Source organism: Bipolaris oryzae (assembly GCF_000523455.1).
Source record: "Bipolaris oryzae ATCC 44560 unplaced genomic scaffold scaffold_12, whole genome shotgun sequence".
Classification (NCBI taxonomy): domain Eukaryota; kingdom Fungi; phylum Ascomycota; class Dothideomycetes; order Pleosporales; family Pleosporaceae; genus Bipolaris; species Bipolaris oryzae.
In genome coordinates, this window is record NW_006911288.1 from 127,310 (window position 1) to 146,372 (window position 19,063).

Here is a 19,063-nt window from a genome sequence, read left to right on the forward strand (position 1 = left end):
GGTCTTATTTATGGAGCTCTAGTAGGCTATTTTAAATTTTTCCTTCTTCTGGCATTTCATGCGCCTCAAGAGAATCGTGTTTTGAGCTGCCTCGCTATGTGATACTCCACGAACAGGCGACCACTTAGCGAAGCTATTTTGTGAAACCACGTTGTTGCGGTAGAATGCTTACTAAACGGACCAGACTTAGAAGTAGACCTTCTAGGTCTGAACTGTCAAGGTGGAAATCTATTGGATGTGGCATATGTTCACTGTAACCCAAGAACTTTGCGTCTCCTTGGCGCAACGCGTGCAGAGTGTCATAAGACAGACTAGTTATGGCGAAACAATCTTCACGCAGACCATCATGAATGACTTAGACTCATAACACCGGTATGAGGTCTCAGGGATATTTCTTTCGCATATCTTGGACAACTAGGCGGGTGAAGTTCCGGGTTGGGAGATTGATCCGGGTAGGATGTAACCCAGTAAGCAAAGTGCAATATCATGTATTTCTATATCCAAAATGATATAATTTCTAACCAAAGACTGAATCCGCAAGTCGGCACATCCATGACTCGAAAATCGGGGGTATTTCCAAACAAAACCATACACACAAATTACCACCTCTCCCACTTCACTTCTCCAACGACTTAGCCTCCGCTTCCTTTGTAGGCGTCTGCGCACCAGACTCGGCCGTCTTCTCCCCTTCCACCACTGTCACAGGACCCGCCCGACGTGGCTTACCCGTAACATCGCGCCACATGCCACCAAAGTTGCGTACGAGACTCTGGCGACCTTCCCACAGCGGATAAACTCCCACAGCCATCGTAGAGCACAGGAGCCAGATGATACCGACGACGACCCAGCCGGAGAAGAAGGCTTTGCTGAAGATGTAGCCAGTGCCGTAAAGCGGCATAGGCCAGAGGACGAGGAGAATCAAAGTCATTATTGCGGTGGTGATTTTTGCGATTTTCGAGGCGCGGAACAGCTTTCTTTGCTCTTCAGCTTCGGCTTCGGGGGATAGAGCGGCGTGTCGGCCGTGTACGGCTTCGATATCCAAGTGTGCGGCTGCTGTGACGTCTGAGTCGTCCACTAGACGGATGTTCTTCATTGAGACCCAATCGTAGTTGTCTTTTGGCGTTGAGTTAGCGGGTATATCGGTGTCTGTGAGGAAAAGAGGAACTTACCAACTCCAAAAATCAGGGTGAGGACGGGGATAAAGATTACGGGGGATAGTAGGGCGACGACGTTACCGGCCAACATAGGGTTGTTGGCGCCAGAAGTGGCTACAGTGATGACACCGTCGTTTAGTTTGGAAGTGGTTACAAGCCAGGCGGTGATGCTGCAGCATAATCCTAGGACTGGAGAGAGAGTGGCCGCCCATTTATTCTGGCCCTTCCACATGAGGGTGAGAGTGGCAGGGAGAACGGCAGATGAGATTATGACGCCCATGAATACGTACAGCCATCCCATGCTTGTTAATGTTAGCAAATTTCTGGTCGTAGAATCGGGGTGGGTATTACTCACCTGATACCTGCATACCACAGTCCTGTTGAGAATCCAGCCATAGCCAATCCAAATCCACAAACACATACGTGAGATGTGTACACGAGACGGCGGCCGCTCGCATTCGTGTTTATGTAAGTTCCATAAACATCATATGTCAAGATACTGGACACTGCGATGAGCTGGGCGGAAAAGGCAGAAGTAACAGCCATGAAAACAATCAGGAGAGTTGCGACGGCACCGCCGGATCCGAGGAGAGCAACTGCTGCATATGGAAGGGTGAGTCCGGCGCTGATGGATGCTTCGTCCATAACCGCAGGGTACGTGGGGAAGTATTCTGTGCTTTGGAGTGCGAGGGCCGCGAGACCCATGGTAGTTGCGCAGAGCCACTGTAAGATGTCAATGAATATTCACTAAGAAATTTTGCGAGAAACTCACGGGAATGGCAAACCAAGAAAGACCACCGATGATGTATCCGGGAAGTGCGTGGACCGGAGATGCAGCAATAGCCTTGTTGTAGTCTGTCACGAATTAGCTTCTGCACACAGGAAATTACTTTGGAAAAGCCTACAGCCGTTGTCCATAAAGACAGTGCCAAAGTTTCCAATGATGTTAATCACGAAGAAAATGGCACCGTCCTTGCTCCTCATCGTCAGATAGCTTCCACCAGCATTTCCGGGCACGGGTGTCGTGGCTGAGAGCTCCTGCAGGCGATCGTAAACGGCTCCCGGCGATCCAAGCCTATCACCAGTTGCGTAGGTTGTGAAAGCAAAGATGAGAAGGATGATGAGCAGAATGACAGTATGAACGTAGTCGGTAAGGAAAGTAGCCTTGATTCCGCCAAACATGGTGTACACAACGACACCGAGGGGAAGAAGAAAACAGGCTGCTGCCGTGGGCACTCCAGTCAAAGAGCTGATGACGGCGGATCCACCAGTGAGCAACATGGCTGTAACAAGGATGTTTGTGAATAGGCCAAAGGCAATGTAGACGAAATGAGTTGCCTTTCCATAGCGAGCGCGGACGGCCTCGAGGAATGTCTGATACATGTTTAGCATATATGTGTTGGCGTAAATGAGTGCAATTGCTTACATGAGCATTTGGTGCTCGTCTCTTGAGCTCAATGGCAACGGTAGCGAACAACAGAATCTGGACAGTAGCTCCGGCAGCATACCAGAGGGGCCCAGAAACACCTGTGAAACTGTTAGCTTTTGTCTTGCCAGCGTGACCAGCTTCGTCGCTTACCATAGCGAAATGCGACAGAGGAACTTTGCAAAAGCGTAGCTGCCCATGTCCAAGATGACACAACCGCGGAAGCTACAAGACCAGATTTCACAGTACGTCCGGCAGTCGAGAACATCTCGGAAGTTTGCAATTCATTGTTGTATCGTTTGAGGACCCAGGTAGTGAAGACCTTGAAGCTGTCAGCACACGCTACCCAAATACTGCATGGAAGGAAGGGCTTACCATGCCAAGTGCAAAGAGGAAACCGATACCAAGAACGATGCCATAGCCCCAAGCCTGACCCAGAGGGGAAGCCGAGGGCCCAGTAGGTGTACCACCACCAGCCATGTCGAGCTATGTTGTGGAGTATGAGAATTGAGGTCCAAGGCGCTTCTGAACTTTTTGCTGTCTCAATGGGCGATCGAGGGCATCTATATTTCCATCACGTCGACATCGGCACTAAGTATCCGTGAAAAAAATCCATTAGTACCAAACGGTGCTATCTCCAGCATCTGCAGACACACACATACAAAATTCACGTTCATAGATTCGATACAGAGACATGATTGGCCAAAGATTAGACGTCCAGCAGCTAGGGTAGGACTAAGAGCTGTGCTTGTGCTGCAAACCATTCTAGGCCGGACCCCCAACTTTGCAGCTTGGTTCGTCGATTCATCGCCTTATCGCGGATTTCCTTCCCCTCAGCTTCTGAGCTGGTTGGGGTTTTCTTGCGGGATGGCTTCGCTTATGCTGATAAGGGAACGCGCCCAGGTAACTGTACTGTCACTAACCCTGGACCCCACTCCAGCGGCGGCCTGAGCCCTACCATTGCGAGCCGGAAGTTTTTCTCATCTCAACGCTTAGTGGCTGACATGTGCAAAACGGTCGCGTGGGGATCGTCATATGTATGCATATGGGCGCTGGGCGTGGAGGCTTTTGGCGCATCGAGATGGAGATGGTGTTGGAGGTTTCGATGAGGTAAACATAGGATGCGAGATAAGCTGGAGTTGGGGATCCAATGATAGGGCGCCGACGGTGGGCCCCGAAGTCGGCCGTGCAGGTCGTGTACCCTAGCTACCGTACTTCTCCACGGCATACATGGACCTGCATCGTACTGGTAGATTGTTACTCGATTGCTTTGACAAAGATGTGTATCATGTGCATCTTGAAGTATGACTGTATTTTATGCATTCCGGTGGGAGATTGTGTTGGCGTATTATGTGTACAAGGGAAGAGAGAGATTGTAGCCCGGATTTGGAGATCAACTTCGTCAGAGAAAGATTAACCTGAGAGGAGGTAAAGATCAGCATAGAATCAACAGTTATGCACTTGTCGATGCTCAGGTGCACATAAGGTTGTGTCAAGCATTGTCCAATCGGCCCGCCAGTAAGCAAGACATCTTGGGCTTTGTTATTGGGCATTCTCCAAGTACGCTTGCGACCCAGAGGAGGGATGAACCAATTATAGTGGAGCCCTCGAAACTCTGTCATCATGGTGATATGTATAAGTATTGGTACGCTGTGTTGAGAAAGAGGCGGACAATGGTCATGTCGATCTACTTTCAGGCACCGACTGTGCTACATATAACTAATTGTTCCAATGCAGAGCCAGAGCCTACCTGCTCGGCTAAGATTGACAAGTAGCCATGAATCTTTTATAATTGAAAGGCCGGCCTTGTCACACACCACAACTTTGTTCGGCGATACTACTCAGTTAAGATGCGCATGGGCCTGTCAGCACCTTACAAGGTCGATCACAACTCCGTAAGCTTCTCACGTTTCTCATCGACCAAAGCTTATTACAAATAGACACATATTGTTCACCGAGTATTCTTAAAATCCCTAAGCCAAGGTTTTACGTGTGGTCGATTAGTTCAATGCGCTCTACTGTTCTCCAATCTATGCCTATAGCATTCCGTGTCCATAATCAACACTAGTGTATAGAATGACGAGATATTTCACAAGAGACAGAGCTTATGTTGCTTAGAAAGAGAACTAGCGGCTCGATCCGCTTTACTCCATTTCTACGGTAAAGACGATCCCGAGTCTCGCTGACAGAGATCTTACTATTGCATCCGGGTTGTCCGCTTGGTGTGTCCATTGGATATAGCTGAAGCATCATACAATTTCGGACGAATGCAGGTACACGGCAGGAGCTGAATGAAAGGACGGCTTCTGAAATCTCGTACGACTGCGAGCCGGCCCAGCCGATCAAAATTCCATATATGCGGTCTGTTATGCGTGATCCCAGGGATGTGTGCAGGACTCTCAGCCTCTTTTCTAACTAGGTATATATTGGCTATCCAGCTGGAAAAACATATATTGAAACACACAACCCCACACTTTCCGCTGTATTCTCTTGAACGAACACGATGATTCTCAGTGCAGTTCTTACGAGCGCATTCGCGCTTCTGGCATCCGCTCGTTACATTCCCGACGGATGTCCGCGGAAGATTGGTCCAGACGGTGTACACGCTCGCATCCCGCCATTTTTGAACACCACCAGCCAGCACTATCACAGCAAACCATGGTGCCCACCGCCTGTGGGCTTCTACTTCAAGCCATGGTGGATTGTTCTCGCCACCAATCCCCAGTATGCCACAATGCGTAATCTACAGTACGACCCAACTCCCGTCGACCCCAAGGACCCGACGGGTTTGGTAAACGACCTCTTTTCGTTCCAACGTCCAGGAAATAACACCATATTCACTACTTACGGCGTTGATACCCCAGACCCGCACCTACCGGCTGTGCTAGACTTTGCAGCAACTGGAATTCTCAAGGGTGCTACCAGTCGATTCGCCATCTTGGTTTGGGGATGCGATTCCAACAGAGTGCCTTACTATGCGAGCTACTCGACGGAGACCAATCTCACAAAGACACCGCCAGGTATCGATTTATTGAGTACGAATGATAAGGGGCCGGATCAGGCTACCATCGATGCGATTCTGAAGGCGCTCAAAGATCTGAACACTCCAGAGATTACGGAATATGTAAATAAGTTGAACCGAACGGCGCAAGATGGCGCACGGAAGAACTTGCCTAGGGTTAGTATCTGATTGTGACTAGGCATGCCAGCTGCTGACAAGATGACCTAGATTACCTGCGACGATTATTGCAAGTCGAACCAAGGCTTGATTGGCTCGATAGGTTGAGCACGTGACTAGCCGGGTTCAATAAACTACCAGCTGGGCAAACTATTTTCTGGTGGGGATGAGACGATACGTATTGTTTTTGTAATCCAATATGTACTCTGTAATCTAATGAACTTGTGTCTGGCATGATAAGTAATGTTTCTGAATTGAATGTGTGCAAGTGAAGAACGTCTACATGTGTCGGCGCCGGGCAATGCTGTGGCTCCTCCGCGGTGGGGCCTGCCAAGCCAATTGCCCGCGTTAGCGTCAAAAAAGTGAAGTTGCCCTTCAGATTGCGCGCACAACTTGGACGACACAACATTGACATCGCCATTGCAAAGCGCATATTCTTGCGGTACGTTTCAAAATGGCAAAGCGAAAGTTGAACGAGCACGATGTGCCGGAAGAAACGTCAGGTGACGAGTCACACTCTGAGCGCAGCGCTTCACCCGAACCTTCGCAACCTGCAGCGACCGCGACCGAACCCGTAACGACCACCGCGACGCCGAAGAACAAGAAATCCACAAAGGCTGCAAAGGTAGCAGAGCCAGTACCCGTCGCATCATTTGCCGAGCTCCAGCTAGAACCCCGCTTGTTAAGAGCAATCCGCGATCTGAAATGGGCGTCACCCACGGCAGTGCAGTCACAGGCCATACCGCTGGCGCTAGAAGGCCGTGATATTCTGGCTAGATCAGGCACAGGCACAGGAAAGACAGCCGCCTACCTTCTTCCCATTCTACACAAAATACTGCAACGGAAGCAGACATCACTCATCCTGGCTCCAACAAGGGAGTTATGCCAGCAGATTGCCAATGTCGCCAAATCCCTCGCACAACACTGCGGTCAGGAGATCAGGGTACGGAACATTGCGGGGAAGGAGTCTGACGCCGTCGTGAAGGCAGCACTCGCCGATAAGCCAGAAGTGGTTGTGGCTACGCCAGCGAGGGCATGGACCAACATCAATAACTCTACATTGACTGTCAGCGACCTTGGTACGCTGGTTGTGGACGAAGGTGATTTGATAAACGGCTATGGTTTTGCCGAGGATATGACCAACATCGCTCGTGAGATACCCGTTGGCGTGCAAAAGATTGTTCTCTCGGCTACTCTCTCCACCGACGTCGAGGCTCTCGGCAGCCTGCTGTGTACCGATCCTGTCATTCTCAAACTTGCCGATCTTGACAAAGACTCGAAAAGGGTAAGCCATACTCGCATATACAGCTTAGACATACATACTGATACATCGCAGGTGAAGCAATACGTTTTGAAGATTGCAGAAGACGAAAAGTTTCTCTTGATCTACGCCATGTTCAAATTGCAGCTGATCAAGGGTAAGACGATTGTCTTCGTTGGTGATGTCGACCGGTCCTATCGAGTTAAGCTCTTCCTCGAACAGTTCGGAATTAAGAGCGCCGTGCTCAATTCAGAACTTCCACTTGCGTCACGCACTCACATCGTAGAGGAATTCAACAAAAACGTGTATAACATTCTCATCGCCAGTGACGAGAATGACGTGGTCGGAGTTCAAGACGAGGACTCGAAGCCAAAGAAGAAGAAAGCAAAGAGGAATAACGACAGCAAAGATTCAGGTGTTTCTCGAGGTATCGACTTCCTGAATGTTGCATGTGTCCTCAACTTTGACTTCCCTGGCAACTACAAGTCCTATTTCCACCGGATAGGAAGGACTGCACGAGCAGGAAAGTCTGGAACCGCCATCTCATTTATAATTCCCAGGGAAAGGTACAGAAAACACAAGCCCACAACTTTTGTCGGATGCGAGAACGACGAGGAAGTTCTTAAAAAGGTCGAGAAGCACCAGCAAGAAGGTCAAAAGCTAGAAAACTACAACTTCGACATGAAGCGCTTAGAGCCATTCCGATACCGATTCACAGACGCGCTCAAGTCAGTCACGCGAATCGCGATCCGAGAAGCCCGCATCAAAGAAATACACTCAGAGCTTGCCAAATCGCAGAAGCTCTCACGATACGTAAGTTCATTATTTCCCTCCCAAACATTCCGCAGAGTCACTCTAACACCAACCCTAGTTCGAAGAGAACCCGGAAGCCCTCGCCCATCTCCGCCACGACCAGACTCTCAACCACCCCCTCAGGATACAACCCCATCTCAAACACGTCCCAGATTACCTGTTACCTGGTGGTAAGAAACCCGAGGATGTCGGGTTCGTTGGACTCAATCTTCCGAAGCCTGATCGTAAGAGGTTTGTCAAGGGTAGGGGGAGGAAGGTGGTTAAGCGGGGTGGTAAGGTTGACCCGCTGAAGACGTTCAATGCACGGGGTAAAGGGAAGAAACAAAAGTAGATTTGTTAGCGGGATAAAAGAGATGAAAATGGTAGTAGCTAGTATTTTCGAGACGAATATGATGTATATTACCTGCCATGACTTATATGAAAGTCTACTATGGCGCACTTATTGTGCTACTAGAGTAGAAAAAAGTGGTAATGAAAATGCTCACTTGCGCAATAATGTATATCAGAGTTTCCGATATAATACCTCGTTCTTCTGTTTCTGCGTTCCATGTAGTCACTGATGTTAGGATCGAGGTCGGCCGAAGAGCATGGAAGAATGGTGAATGGAGTAGAAGAGTAGAAAACGTGACTGGCGGTTAGTTACTAAACGACTGGAAATGACTTTGGAAATATGAGAATGATGAGATTGGTTCGTATGTGGAGATCAAAAGAACGGATAAAGCAGTGTTATGGGTGAGCCAAACGATTTTCGATCCATAAGTGAAGATAAGTATGCGAGGTGTAATAAGGTGTTATGTTGGAGAGGTAGGGTGCTTTCGGGCATCTTTGTGCAGAGAGGGTTGGTAGGGGAAAGGGACTGGATGGTCATCTGGCGGATTGGGATGGAAGAAGTGCTTGTGTGATGACAAGGTGGTACTTGAATTGTTAGCAATGAGCTCGGTAGTGCGGTTTAGATTTGAAGAGTATGTGTTTGGTGATTGCATGCTGTTTATTTGTTTAGAAATGTGTCGCAATGGGCTTTGAAGCATCACATGATCTCGAGTATAGCTTCTGTCCCCGTAGTAAATGCGTGAATTTTTTTATTTTGGGTCAAGTCGAGTTGGAAGTATGTGTTTTCCAGACGTTTGCGCATGCCGGGAAAGATGTAAAACGACGTTCATATATCACGTGTGTAGTCTCTCCAAGATGAGGGTTTGATGTCTATTCCCTATTTAAGCATGCACAAAATCTAGCAGGAATCACATGTAATGACCAGATTACTATTCTCACGCCGTATGTCAATCAAGAAGCAATTCTTTATCATGGCTGATGATATCATGATACCAAAAGGGTGATGCTTAGATGACAGGGCTGAAAGACAAGTTGTTTGCCAATACGCCTTTGTGTAACCCACTACAAGCAGCCATACTGTCCCATCCTGTCGGATATTGGCTTAAAACAGCTAGTGACACAACATGATCAGCAGGACTACTTCTCGACTGCGAGTAAACACTGGAGCACTGGAGTGCCGGTAGACCCAGAAAACAAGGCAAACGCTCTCGTCGGACCGATAGAACCACTAAACGAAGATCCCGGGTTCCACGAGGCGTCTATTGGTTATGCTTGACCATTCTCCGGCCGCATGGTTGACGCCCCTAAACGGCAGGATTGGGACAAGTACTCAATCAGGCCTCGCCAAGTGTCTTATCTGTGAACGAACTCAAGCCACAAATTTCCGTTCTCTTGAAGATGAACATCATCCGTTGCCCACGGAATTCCTTCAGCTCTCATCTTCGGGACACGAGAAGTGCGCAATGTTGTGAATTCAGAAAGTTGGGATGACAAGGCTGGTGTACAAAGGCTGGTTACACATGTCGTGTAGCCTAAGAAGTGGACTCCCGGCGGCCCGCATTCAACCCCACTTAGTAACCCGCGCCTAGATCCCGCGGGACTGGCACCTTGTCTGCCTGCGGCCTACACAAAGCCGTGGGTTCTCTGAGGCTAAGCGTAAAGGTCGCTGATTAGATGGCTTTCAGTACAACAATCGACGCCGACAGCGCGACTTCTCGAGCATGACCGCGTTCGCATGTGCACATCAAATGTTGTCCTGTGAAACCGCATTCGTCGGGTTCCGAAATGCCTTTTTGCCTTTTCGCGGTGTTTGGTTGTTACCGACAATTAAGGCACGGGATGTGGAAATGAGCCGGTCAATACACTTGTTATGGTACGGCGAGAAGGCAGGACCGCCCATTCAAACGAGATCGGATTCATCCTCCCGCACTGTAGCAACATTTATCTGGTGGTCCACCAACCATTTCGTTCAGATGGCGACATTTCTCCTGGCCGGTCCTCCCGGGACGACAAGCCCAGTTAGGAGACTGTGACATGTTTCAGTACCCGGGAATATTGTGCTGCTTTAGAGAAGGTTGGTTGGTGCTTCCCCCCCAGCCTCGTTCGTATCAAGCCTCAAGGGTAAGTCCAGCGTGAGCGTAACGCGCGTCGCCTGCCAGCTGTAGCCATTAAAAGGTGCATGGTGTCTGAGCGTTGACGTGGGATACACGCCATGCTAGCAGCATGTACTACTGTCATTCGCGTTTGTTCCTATCCTTGCCACACATGCATAGAGCTGACTGTGAGCATTGTTAATTGTGGCCACCAACACAGAGACGTAACCATTTTTGTGTACTGGCCGCGACATGCGTATAGTGGATTCTCGTCCGCGGAATCATGAGAACGACAATATCAGGCGACTTCGCCGTGGGCGTTGTGCAGCGAAGCGTCAACTGACACGTTTGTCGTTTCCCCTGGACAAATAGGAGTTCCGCAGTGCCATTAGGTAGACTTCTATCAGGCCTCCCATGTGTGGGATGTGCCGGTCGCCGGGCCGCTTCTGAGCGGTTGACCGATGCGATGAATATGCAACGCGGCTGCAGACTATGTTATCGCGGGGACTAGATACATATTTGATTGGGGAGATTGTATCTAGAGCCTGTTCGTGATATCATGTGGAACCGTCTTTATTCCTCTAACATTTACATGTTTGAAGGTGGACGCTTCTAGCAAGGCGGGGTAATTTGGAGGAAGGAGGATGACAACTGCTGCACGAGAAAGTGGAAGGGCACCACGCCCTTGTTGTCTAACTCACTTGATCGACCGAGTTTCCCAGCCAAGTGGCTCCCAGACCCACTTACATGCTGAGAGGAGACAACAAAGCTCTTGCTAACAAAGGCATGTGCAAGGAATCAATCGGTTATGGTCGGCGTCACGGCGACAGGGACTGCTCCTCATGTACCCTGTAGCTCAGTGATGAGGCAGAGAGATCCACAGGATGGCTCTCGATACCATCCAGTCTGACAGGCATCAAACATCACGACATGCAATGTGGATTAAGTATATACCCTGGCTCACAGGGATACCTGATACGTCACATTCATTAGATACAATTTGAGCTGCCGTTACGTTGCGGATAACATTATGAGATCGTGATTCAGTCTGATATAGTATGTGCAGATAACGAACGAATGGTAACATCGTGCGAGTTGTAAAAGTAACGTATTGTGGTTAAGAAGGAAAGAGGGCCCTCAATTCTCGGGCATGACGTGACAGACGGGAGCATCGTATCGCACGTGGGCGTTAGTGGCATTGACACGAGGGTGATGCTACGTGTCTTAGTCGCCGGGAGAGTAGTTTTGTGTGTTCCAATAACCCAAGAGCTTGCGAATGTGATCAGGGTGAACGTCGCCAATCTCCTTCACCTTGACGTTGTGCTGAGTAGGGTGGTGGATTCCAAAGAAGATTCGTGATGCTGGAGATAGCGGAGGTACTCCTTGCGCCATCATGATGCCTGATTTGTTCTTCGGTGTTAGAATCTTCCTTCAAAGGGATTGGCGCTTGGGTGACTTGCAGATAGGGTCCTTGTTAAGTGAGCTTTCGCCTTCCAACAGTGAAGGCGTAGAGCCAAGGGAGTAGGCAATCGCATGTGCACTGGGCAATACACCATGTTTCTTTGTGCCCTGGCCACCATACGTGAAGATAGGGCTAGAATTGTCAAAGACATGCGCCAGATTTGATGAGCCACGTCACTTACACGGCGAAGCAAAACCCAAGCCTGGACCTGGGCCCGACTACGATGAAACGTCGGATCTGGCTGTGCACATACTCTCCGTATCTCACAATAGAGATGGAGTTGTTGTATGCAGTCGCTGTCGAGCCAGCCGCTTCACTGAACAAGACTGAGAAGACCTAGCACTTGATGAATAGGAAGTTCACTTCGTGTATAAGTAGGCCACTCTACCTTGCCAACAGTAAAGAAACTGCTGGGTCTGACATAATAAGCTGCACGCAATCAGCATTATTCAATTTACAAGGGGGCTTGCACTATACAGTGGTCCAATGCTTCCAAATGGCTGTTCGGCGCGGGTTGTTTATAGTTATAAGTGCCTCTGATTTCTGGCCCCTCTACAGCCGGGGTAGAAGCCGGCCCTGCTCGAACGCCATGCGGCGAATCGGCGCGAGTGGGTTGGCCTTGAGCTGGAAGCCAGTCAAAGAATACCCAACCCTCTCCTAGATATTGTCGTAGCGTTAGCCTCTAAAAAAAGCAAAGATATGACTGAGGGAAGGTTTACGGACCTTCTACATAGTGGTTTCTGTAATAGCGCCCGTACTGCTCGTCCCAGTGTGTGCGCAAATATCTCTGGTGTTCATCATCCCATACAGGATCAGCCATATTTCAAAAATTTACGCAGTAGTACCAATCAACCCGCGTTGGTTGCGCGACACGGAAGCTGAATTGTCGCGCAAACCACCCCTTTTTAAGTCGAACGAAACAGCCAGTGAAGCCATGAAATGCAGCAGAGCCTCATTCCACATGTGCGAGTGAGTTGCCGAGTTCATCAATCAATATAGGGACGTTACCGATGCATCAGTACGGATTTCGGCGCTCCAGGCTGGGGATGCGCGAAGAGGACTCATCGAAGCCAAGAGGTGGCTGAAATCAGGCCGGGTGACAATCAGTAACACATATGCATGCATTCGCAGGGGGCTTGCATTTGCAGGGGGCTTGCATGAGAAGGGTATAAGGCAGCAAGAAGACTAACCCTATCAGTCTTAGAGAAGTCACCCCATGTCCTTTCACTCTGGGCAATAAGATACTATCCCTCGGAAGGTTTCAAGAAACCCTACTAACATCGACCTGTCGCTCTAGATGGCTTCGCGATCACGGAGACGCCCAGGCAACGTGTCGATTGCTTTTCTGCCAAAGCGCAGAAAACTCGGTGTGCAAACAAAGAAATTACACGTGGAACGAGAACACTAATGAGTATCTAGCGAAATGGCTTCAGTCCCTTTATGTTTCGATCGATCCCCGTGGCAAAGCGACAGATTTCACAAATGACACCAGCAGTGAAGAGAAAGACATTGCCTCGATCGAAATCCAAACTCCCCCCAACAACCATCCACATACCAGTATGCGCACACATGAACGAGGAGATGACCCACCTGTACGGCCTTCAGACATGGGTCGCTATGCCAACCTCCCACCACCTCCACCGCCTCCCCAATCTGCTATTTCACCCCAGATAGTGGGTGCGATGCCAGCAAGGAAACCCGGCGTTCCGACTGAAGGAATTCCATCACGTGAATTCTCCGAAATCGAAAGACAACATGAAGAGCTGGTGATTGAAAGGGAGAATCTTATGGGTTCTCGATTTCAGATGCAGATGGATAGACAGAAGATATCTGAGACACGCGAGAAAACTGGTATTCAAGAAGGATTGGTGATGGATCAATTGCGTACCTTCCTATACAAGCAAGCAATCACCTTGCCCCAAGATATAGCGGAAACATTTGAGCTGATTGATACTTTCCGAGACCAGCTAGGCTCACTGGAGGCCGAATATGATCACACGGAACAAAACTACACACTGAATGAGTTGAAGTACTCTAGGAAAGAGTCAGAATTCATCGACAAGTTGAAGAGCTTTCACTCAAACAGCTCTCCTGTTTCTGTAACTGAGAAAATTCCAGTAGATCGGGGTGCCTTGCAAGTGACTCCTGCAACTGTGGATAGCTTGGAAATCGTCAACCAGAACAACCAAATCGCCAATTCGACTCCACATGAGAAGGCTCTACAACTAGCTTTGCAGCGTCAAGTGAAGTCCAATACCCAAGAGGATGACGACTCACACACGGAAAACTTTCGTCTACTCTCAAATAATGACCGTATGGACACGTGGCTCGTTGATATTTTGTTTCAACCCTATCTACCAATGGACTACCCTGAAGACGAGGAGCCGATTAGTGGTCCGACACACGGGTCTCCGCTGAAAGATATCCCTGATGGCTGGCGCTGTATTTTTGCCTTTGGGGCGCAATTCGAAAGTAAGAATTTGAAGGGTACTCATGACATATCTCAAGAGCAAGGCATCACAGGATCCAATCCTATCTCTCTCTCACATGATCTGTTCGTAATAAGGCGACATGACATATTTCACGACAGATTGCCGACGGTTACAAAGGAATTCCAGGGGGAACAAAGCAATTCCTGGAAATTACCGCACTTGGAATGCCCGTTTAGGAACAAAGCGTATAATTTCAAAGGCTATGACACATACGGACCTTTCACTAGCGAGAGAATAGGCCTACCAAGGAGCTCCAGTACCCATTCGGTACCGACTGGGTTGCAAGTCTTACGAACACGCCAGTCGTTTCACAGTTTTCCTCACAAAGTGGAAGTTGAGGACCGCCGCGACTCCAAAGTCAGCTCACAAGGAACACTGAAGAGTGGGACCTGGCCATTGAGACTATATCGTACGGTAGACGCATCACCAGCCACGCCATCCTGGGGGGTTATCAAGAATCTGATCGACCCTCGAATTTTCCAGAGCTCCAACCACGGGAATGAACGTCCCACACGAGAGAGATGGATTCTTCCCCACCGATTCCTCCAGCATAATGCTGGATAAAACCACCCAGAGACAGCCGAGTCGAGCCAAGGAAAACTACCTGTCTGCTACCTCAGATTTTGTGATGCTATACACAGGGGTATCCAAGCCTCGACTCGAGCAACCCCCTATTTCGGACTTTCGTTGCACACGCAGCCTCACATATGCTTGTACTTTCTTTCTTTGGGTAGCGTTCTTATTGGTTGCCTCATTTTAATTGGACAGCGTTAGTCGGCTAACATGAAAACAGGGCATGGGTTTCCACAAGAGATGTGTTGTCACAATATTTGCTTTGTACACTGTGTATACTACGTATTGAATCAATTTTCTTGCAAAGATCCCAATACCGCGGCTTGGCTATACTATAGGTGTAGGGTTTTGGTTCGGCCACGTTACCACCTGCTACTGCATGGATCATCGTGGAACAAGCCTATCTTTTCCAACAAGTACCATCACTGCACGGTGTCTGAAGGCACTCCTGTGATACTGGATCTTGACCATTTGAAATGCGGCATTATCTTAGTTTCAGGCTGCACAGAAGTGAGGCATCTGTGGCCTTGTAAGGATGCCCCTTCAACCCTGTTTTTGATGTAATTCTGCGTATCACACTGTGCAAGGATCGGTTTCAGATCAAGAGAACCGAATTTTTCCTGGTTGGCAGGTTTACACTCGCACAACCATCATCCAGATCGATGATGTAGTTTCTGGCATACGCACCTACTGCCTAGCCTTTTCCAATGAGTCAAGTATGGCCTATGAACAGAGTCATGACACTGTGGATAAGTGATTGATCGACATGATTGGATACATCTACAACGGGCTTGCAGAGGACTAAATCTGCTATATATCAATCGTGGACCATCATTCACCGTCTTTGTTCAGCTTTTGCGCAAGAAATTGAGGAGGCGTACGGCCACTCAATCAGGCTGAGGGATCTAGCCAAGGTAGATGCAACTAGTCAATTTATCAACTAGTCTTATCCTAAGTACACGTTTGTTTTTACCGACTGCATGGCCACTTCCTGCAGTTTGTATGGCCTCTCGTTGATTGCCTTTTTGCTACCTCATTCTCTCTCTATAGTCCAATGATAAATATGAGGGTATGGATGATGGAATGATGTCGACTTAAGGTTTTTTATAGTGGCAAAAACGACAGTTTGAGTTTAGTTTGCTGCAATGGTATCCATTTCCAGATATTTTGGTGATTCCTGAGGCCACCGGTGAAGAGATTTGGGAAGAGCGGAAAAAAAAAGAAAAGCACATGGGTAGCGGGATGTGGGTACCGGACCTCGGGGAAGCCCCGCTTCACCTGCAGGCATGACCCGCAGGTCTTGATACGCGAATCACGGATGTGTGTGGGGTTTGGTCTTCCTATTGGTTTGCGATACGATGAGAGTATCTTGGAATCACCCCCTTAATCACGAGTTTATGGAGCCTATCCCATGGCGATTTCGTTCGTGTGAGTGCGCATTTGCACAGAACCAACTTTTAGAGCAAGCTTCAATCTTTCAATGAACTTACAGGCTTATCTTGCGTTGCGTTTACCTACATGGAGCGACAGCTGCAGTATGTCGGTCGTTGACCAATGGCAGACTTGCACCCATGGAGGGGGTATTTCGTGACGCAAAGCTGAAGAAAATGCTTCGAACAATTACTGGTGAATTACAGCTATGAACGCATACAACCAGTAAAGTTGTTTTTCTGTGTAAAAGCGGCGACCTTGATTAGCGCCTGCTTCGCAGACTGTCCAAGCTTGCATCGAGTAGTGCTATGGCTATTGGCGTACAGCACATCTTGCATGTTGGCGACTCAGCCTTGCATATCAGCTCGCGGCCCAAGAAGCGCTACACCACCCGATTGCGATCACAAGGTCGGGTATGTGTCGGAATGCTGTGCCGTTGGTATCGATAGACATCTATGATTGGGTCGACTTTCCGATTAATCAATCGATTGGATAAGAATAAAAGATACTGTATGCTATACAAATATTCCATATGGCTAGAAGTCTCAGACACTAATGACAGATGTCCAATTCAAGAGCGATGTTACTGCGCTTACATTGCATTCTGCCACTTCTGCCTGCATATCCTCATGCATTCACCGTTCTCAGTGCATACTCCGGGACTCGTCACGATACCTTATTTTGCATTCCATCTTGGAGTAATCCCTGTCGTTAAGGTGTCGCTTTAAAACGACAACGGCGTCTGCACGCGGGAGTGGTGTGCAGTCTCCACATTAATGTACCCCACGTGGTAAAACCTCAAGTCGTATTCCATCCGTAGAAGCCTGGAGTGATGCGTGGGGTCATGAGACTGGTGCAGCTGTGAACATGTGGATTAGTTGATCGGTGAAGTGTGTACCAACCACGGAAGGTGTGTCAGGTAGAGTAGGTGACTTTAGGCAGTACTCCTCTCTTCATGGCTGCCTTTCGACCGACCGGCTGAGTACGTTGTGGCAACAATGTTTGGAAGAAATCCTGCACTCTTCAACATTGTTGTCAAATGTGTGAGTCCTAGAGTAGTACGCATCTCAAACTGCCATCTCTTTTATGCTAGGATATGCATGTAGTGTGGAAGTCTCCGGAGTTTGGCTAAGCGCACTGCGATCAAGGATCCGAGAAGGTCGGTGAAACGCAGTATAAGGTCTACAATAGCGAATGACGGACTCATAATCTAGCCTTCTTGCGCAACTGTGTAAGTGTACCCTTACACTAGGTTGTGTCACACACCTCTTGCCTTTTTATGCATGATGCATATGCATGCGCCGTCTATCCCTGATTTGGGCAATGACTCAGTGACTGAAAATCTAGACTTACTAGTGAACCTCGTAAGTCCATATACCGAGCAGAGCCTCAATTATTCGAGGTCTGGCCACCAGATGTGACTCAATCGAATAAGTCAATTTGGATAAGGCTTGAGTTACCGTTAACTCTGGCACTATCTGTAAAACTACAAAATCATTCTCTCGGCATATAAGAGATACGAAGAAAAAACACAACGCGACGAAAAACCAATAAGAGAACCTTTCAAGTTCGATACTATCTGTGAACAACGAGAGTCACATAATATGCCTTTTGTAGAGTATGTCGCATGATTGATTTCTTTCATCTCGATACAATCCCAAGCACCTATGAACTGTAGTTGGTATAAGTCCATAGCGGGCTATTGCATTGATATGTCCTCTTATTTGATGCAAAGTATCTGGTTCTTATATGAAGGTTCATTGTGTACCACCTTGTTAGCTCTTGTTACGTAAATATATCAAGCTAAAACAGTGTTAATGGCTCTCCTGTATGTCATTGAGGAACATGCCTATTTGCAAAGATGTCAATGTCATTGCTCGTAGTGATACTAGAATGCAACACAAAATGTGATAGTCAATAAACTATATTGCAGCTAATCGCTGGTGTATCTCTTAGTAGTGACTTATCGTAAAGCATCTGTACTATTAAGAGGCCCTACTCTAAGACATCTCTGTATAGTTGTCTGTTCGCTTCCTGTCCTTGACTGAGGCCCAACGTTGACCTCAAGCTGAGAGCTTATAAACCACTCGAAATTTTCAATGGACTTCTAATGAAAGGATGTATTCAGACTGCTACAGGAATACCTGTTGATATTCTACTGAGATTTGATAGCAGTTCCTTGAGACACCGCTAGGAGCGCGAGCAGAGCCAGGTAAGGGTCGAAGTTTCACAGATAGTATTTTTCCATCCGATGAATGAATTGTACACCGATCAGTAAGAATTGTAGAAACAAACAGTGTGTACGTTTTTCGTTCCCTGTTACATTCCCCTCGTTCACATATCTCTTTGATGGACCAAATTCCATGTACTCGAACTAGTTGGATAGTGAGCATCAGTTTTGAATTCTGCAAACCCAAGATTCGACACGATACTTGAAGTGGGAATTTCGTGAAATGTTCGGGATTTCTTGTTAGTATCTCGAACTCCAAATTTTTTCCAATTTGTGTTAGCGGGTGCGGTTTGCTGCCACTTCTGGCATCCCATGCTTCTACACGGAACAAATCACTGTGAAAAGAAAACACGGCTTTCATGATGCTTTCACTTCCTATTCTACCCGGTCCTGGACAAATGAGGAGCTTTGTCTTTTGGAGTCGAGACACCAGGTCCCCAAGATAGGGCAAAACAGCTGGGAGGACTTGCAAGCGGAGGCATGCATCCACACCAGACTGTCGTTGTAACAGGAGACAAAAGGCACCCTGCGGATACTTTTTTAGAGTATGATTGAGTATCGCTACATGAGTTACACCGACTCGTGGTGTCGCTCCATCCAAAAATTCCAGCTTGTTGGAA

At 48.2% G+C, this 19,063-nt stretch overlaps 5 protein-coding genes across 5 annotated transcripts; 3 read left to right on the forward strand and 2 right to left on the reverse strand.

Annotated features, from left to right (window-relative positions):
• Positions 1–616: 616 nt before the first annotated feature.
• COCMIDRAFT_1637 (uncharacterized protein) lies at positions 617–3,060 on the reverse strand (the record flags this gene model as incomplete). Its single annotated transcript, XM_007685646.1, has 8 exons — positions 617–1,113; positions 1,170–1,456; positions 1,510–1,877; positions 1,927–2,009; positions 2,060–2,528; positions 2,581–2,681; positions 2,734–2,902; positions 2,956–3,060. The coding sequence occupies 8 exons, from the start codon at positions 3,058–3,060 to the stop codon at positions 617–619; spliced, it is 2,079 nt and encodes a 692-aa protein (XP_007683836.1).
• Positions 3,061–5,083: 2,023 nt separating this feature from the next.
• COCMIDRAFT_22773 (uncharacterized protein) lies at positions 5,084–5,770 on the forward strand (the record flags this gene model as incomplete). Its single annotated transcript, XM_007685661.1, has 1 exon — positions 5,084–5,770. The coding sequence occupies one exon, from the start codon at positions 5,084–5,086 to the stop codon at positions 5,768–5,770; it is 687 nt and encodes a 228-aa protein (XP_007683851.1).
• Positions 5,771–6,212: 442 nt separating this feature from the next.
• COCMIDRAFT_22774 (uncharacterized protein) lies at positions 6,213–8,163 on the forward strand (the record flags this gene model as incomplete). The annotated part of the gene is made up of 3 exons (XM_007685662.1): positions 6,213–7,043; positions 7,095–7,832; positions 7,891–8,163. 3 exons carry the CDS (start codon positions 6,213–6,215, stop codon positions 8,161–8,163), a joined length of 1,842 nt encoding a protein of 613 aa, XP_007683852.1.
• A 3,316-nt stretch (positions 8,164–11,479) lies between these two features.
• COCMIDRAFT_33024 (uncharacterized protein) lies at positions 11,480–12,537 on the reverse strand (the record flags this gene model as incomplete). Its single annotated transcript, XM_007685672.1, has 6 exons — positions 11,480–11,655; positions 11,716–11,849; positions 11,899–12,053; positions 12,106–12,146; positions 12,195–12,374; positions 12,441–12,537. 6 exons carry the CDS (start codon positions 12,535–12,537, stop codon positions 11,480–11,482), a joined length of 783 nt encoding a protein of 260 aa, XP_007683862.1.
• Positions 12,538–13,014: 477 nt separating this feature from the next.
• Positions 13,015–14,773, forward strand: COCMIDRAFT_84335 (uncharacterized protein; the record flags this gene model as incomplete). Its single annotated transcript, XM_007685708.1, has 2 exons — positions 13,015–13,084; positions 13,137–14,773. The coding sequence occupies 2 exons, from the start codon at positions 13,015–13,017 to the stop codon at positions 14,771–14,773; spliced, it is 1,707 nt and encodes a 568-aa protein (XP_007683898.1).
• Positions 14,774–19,063: the final 4,290 nt, after the last annotated feature.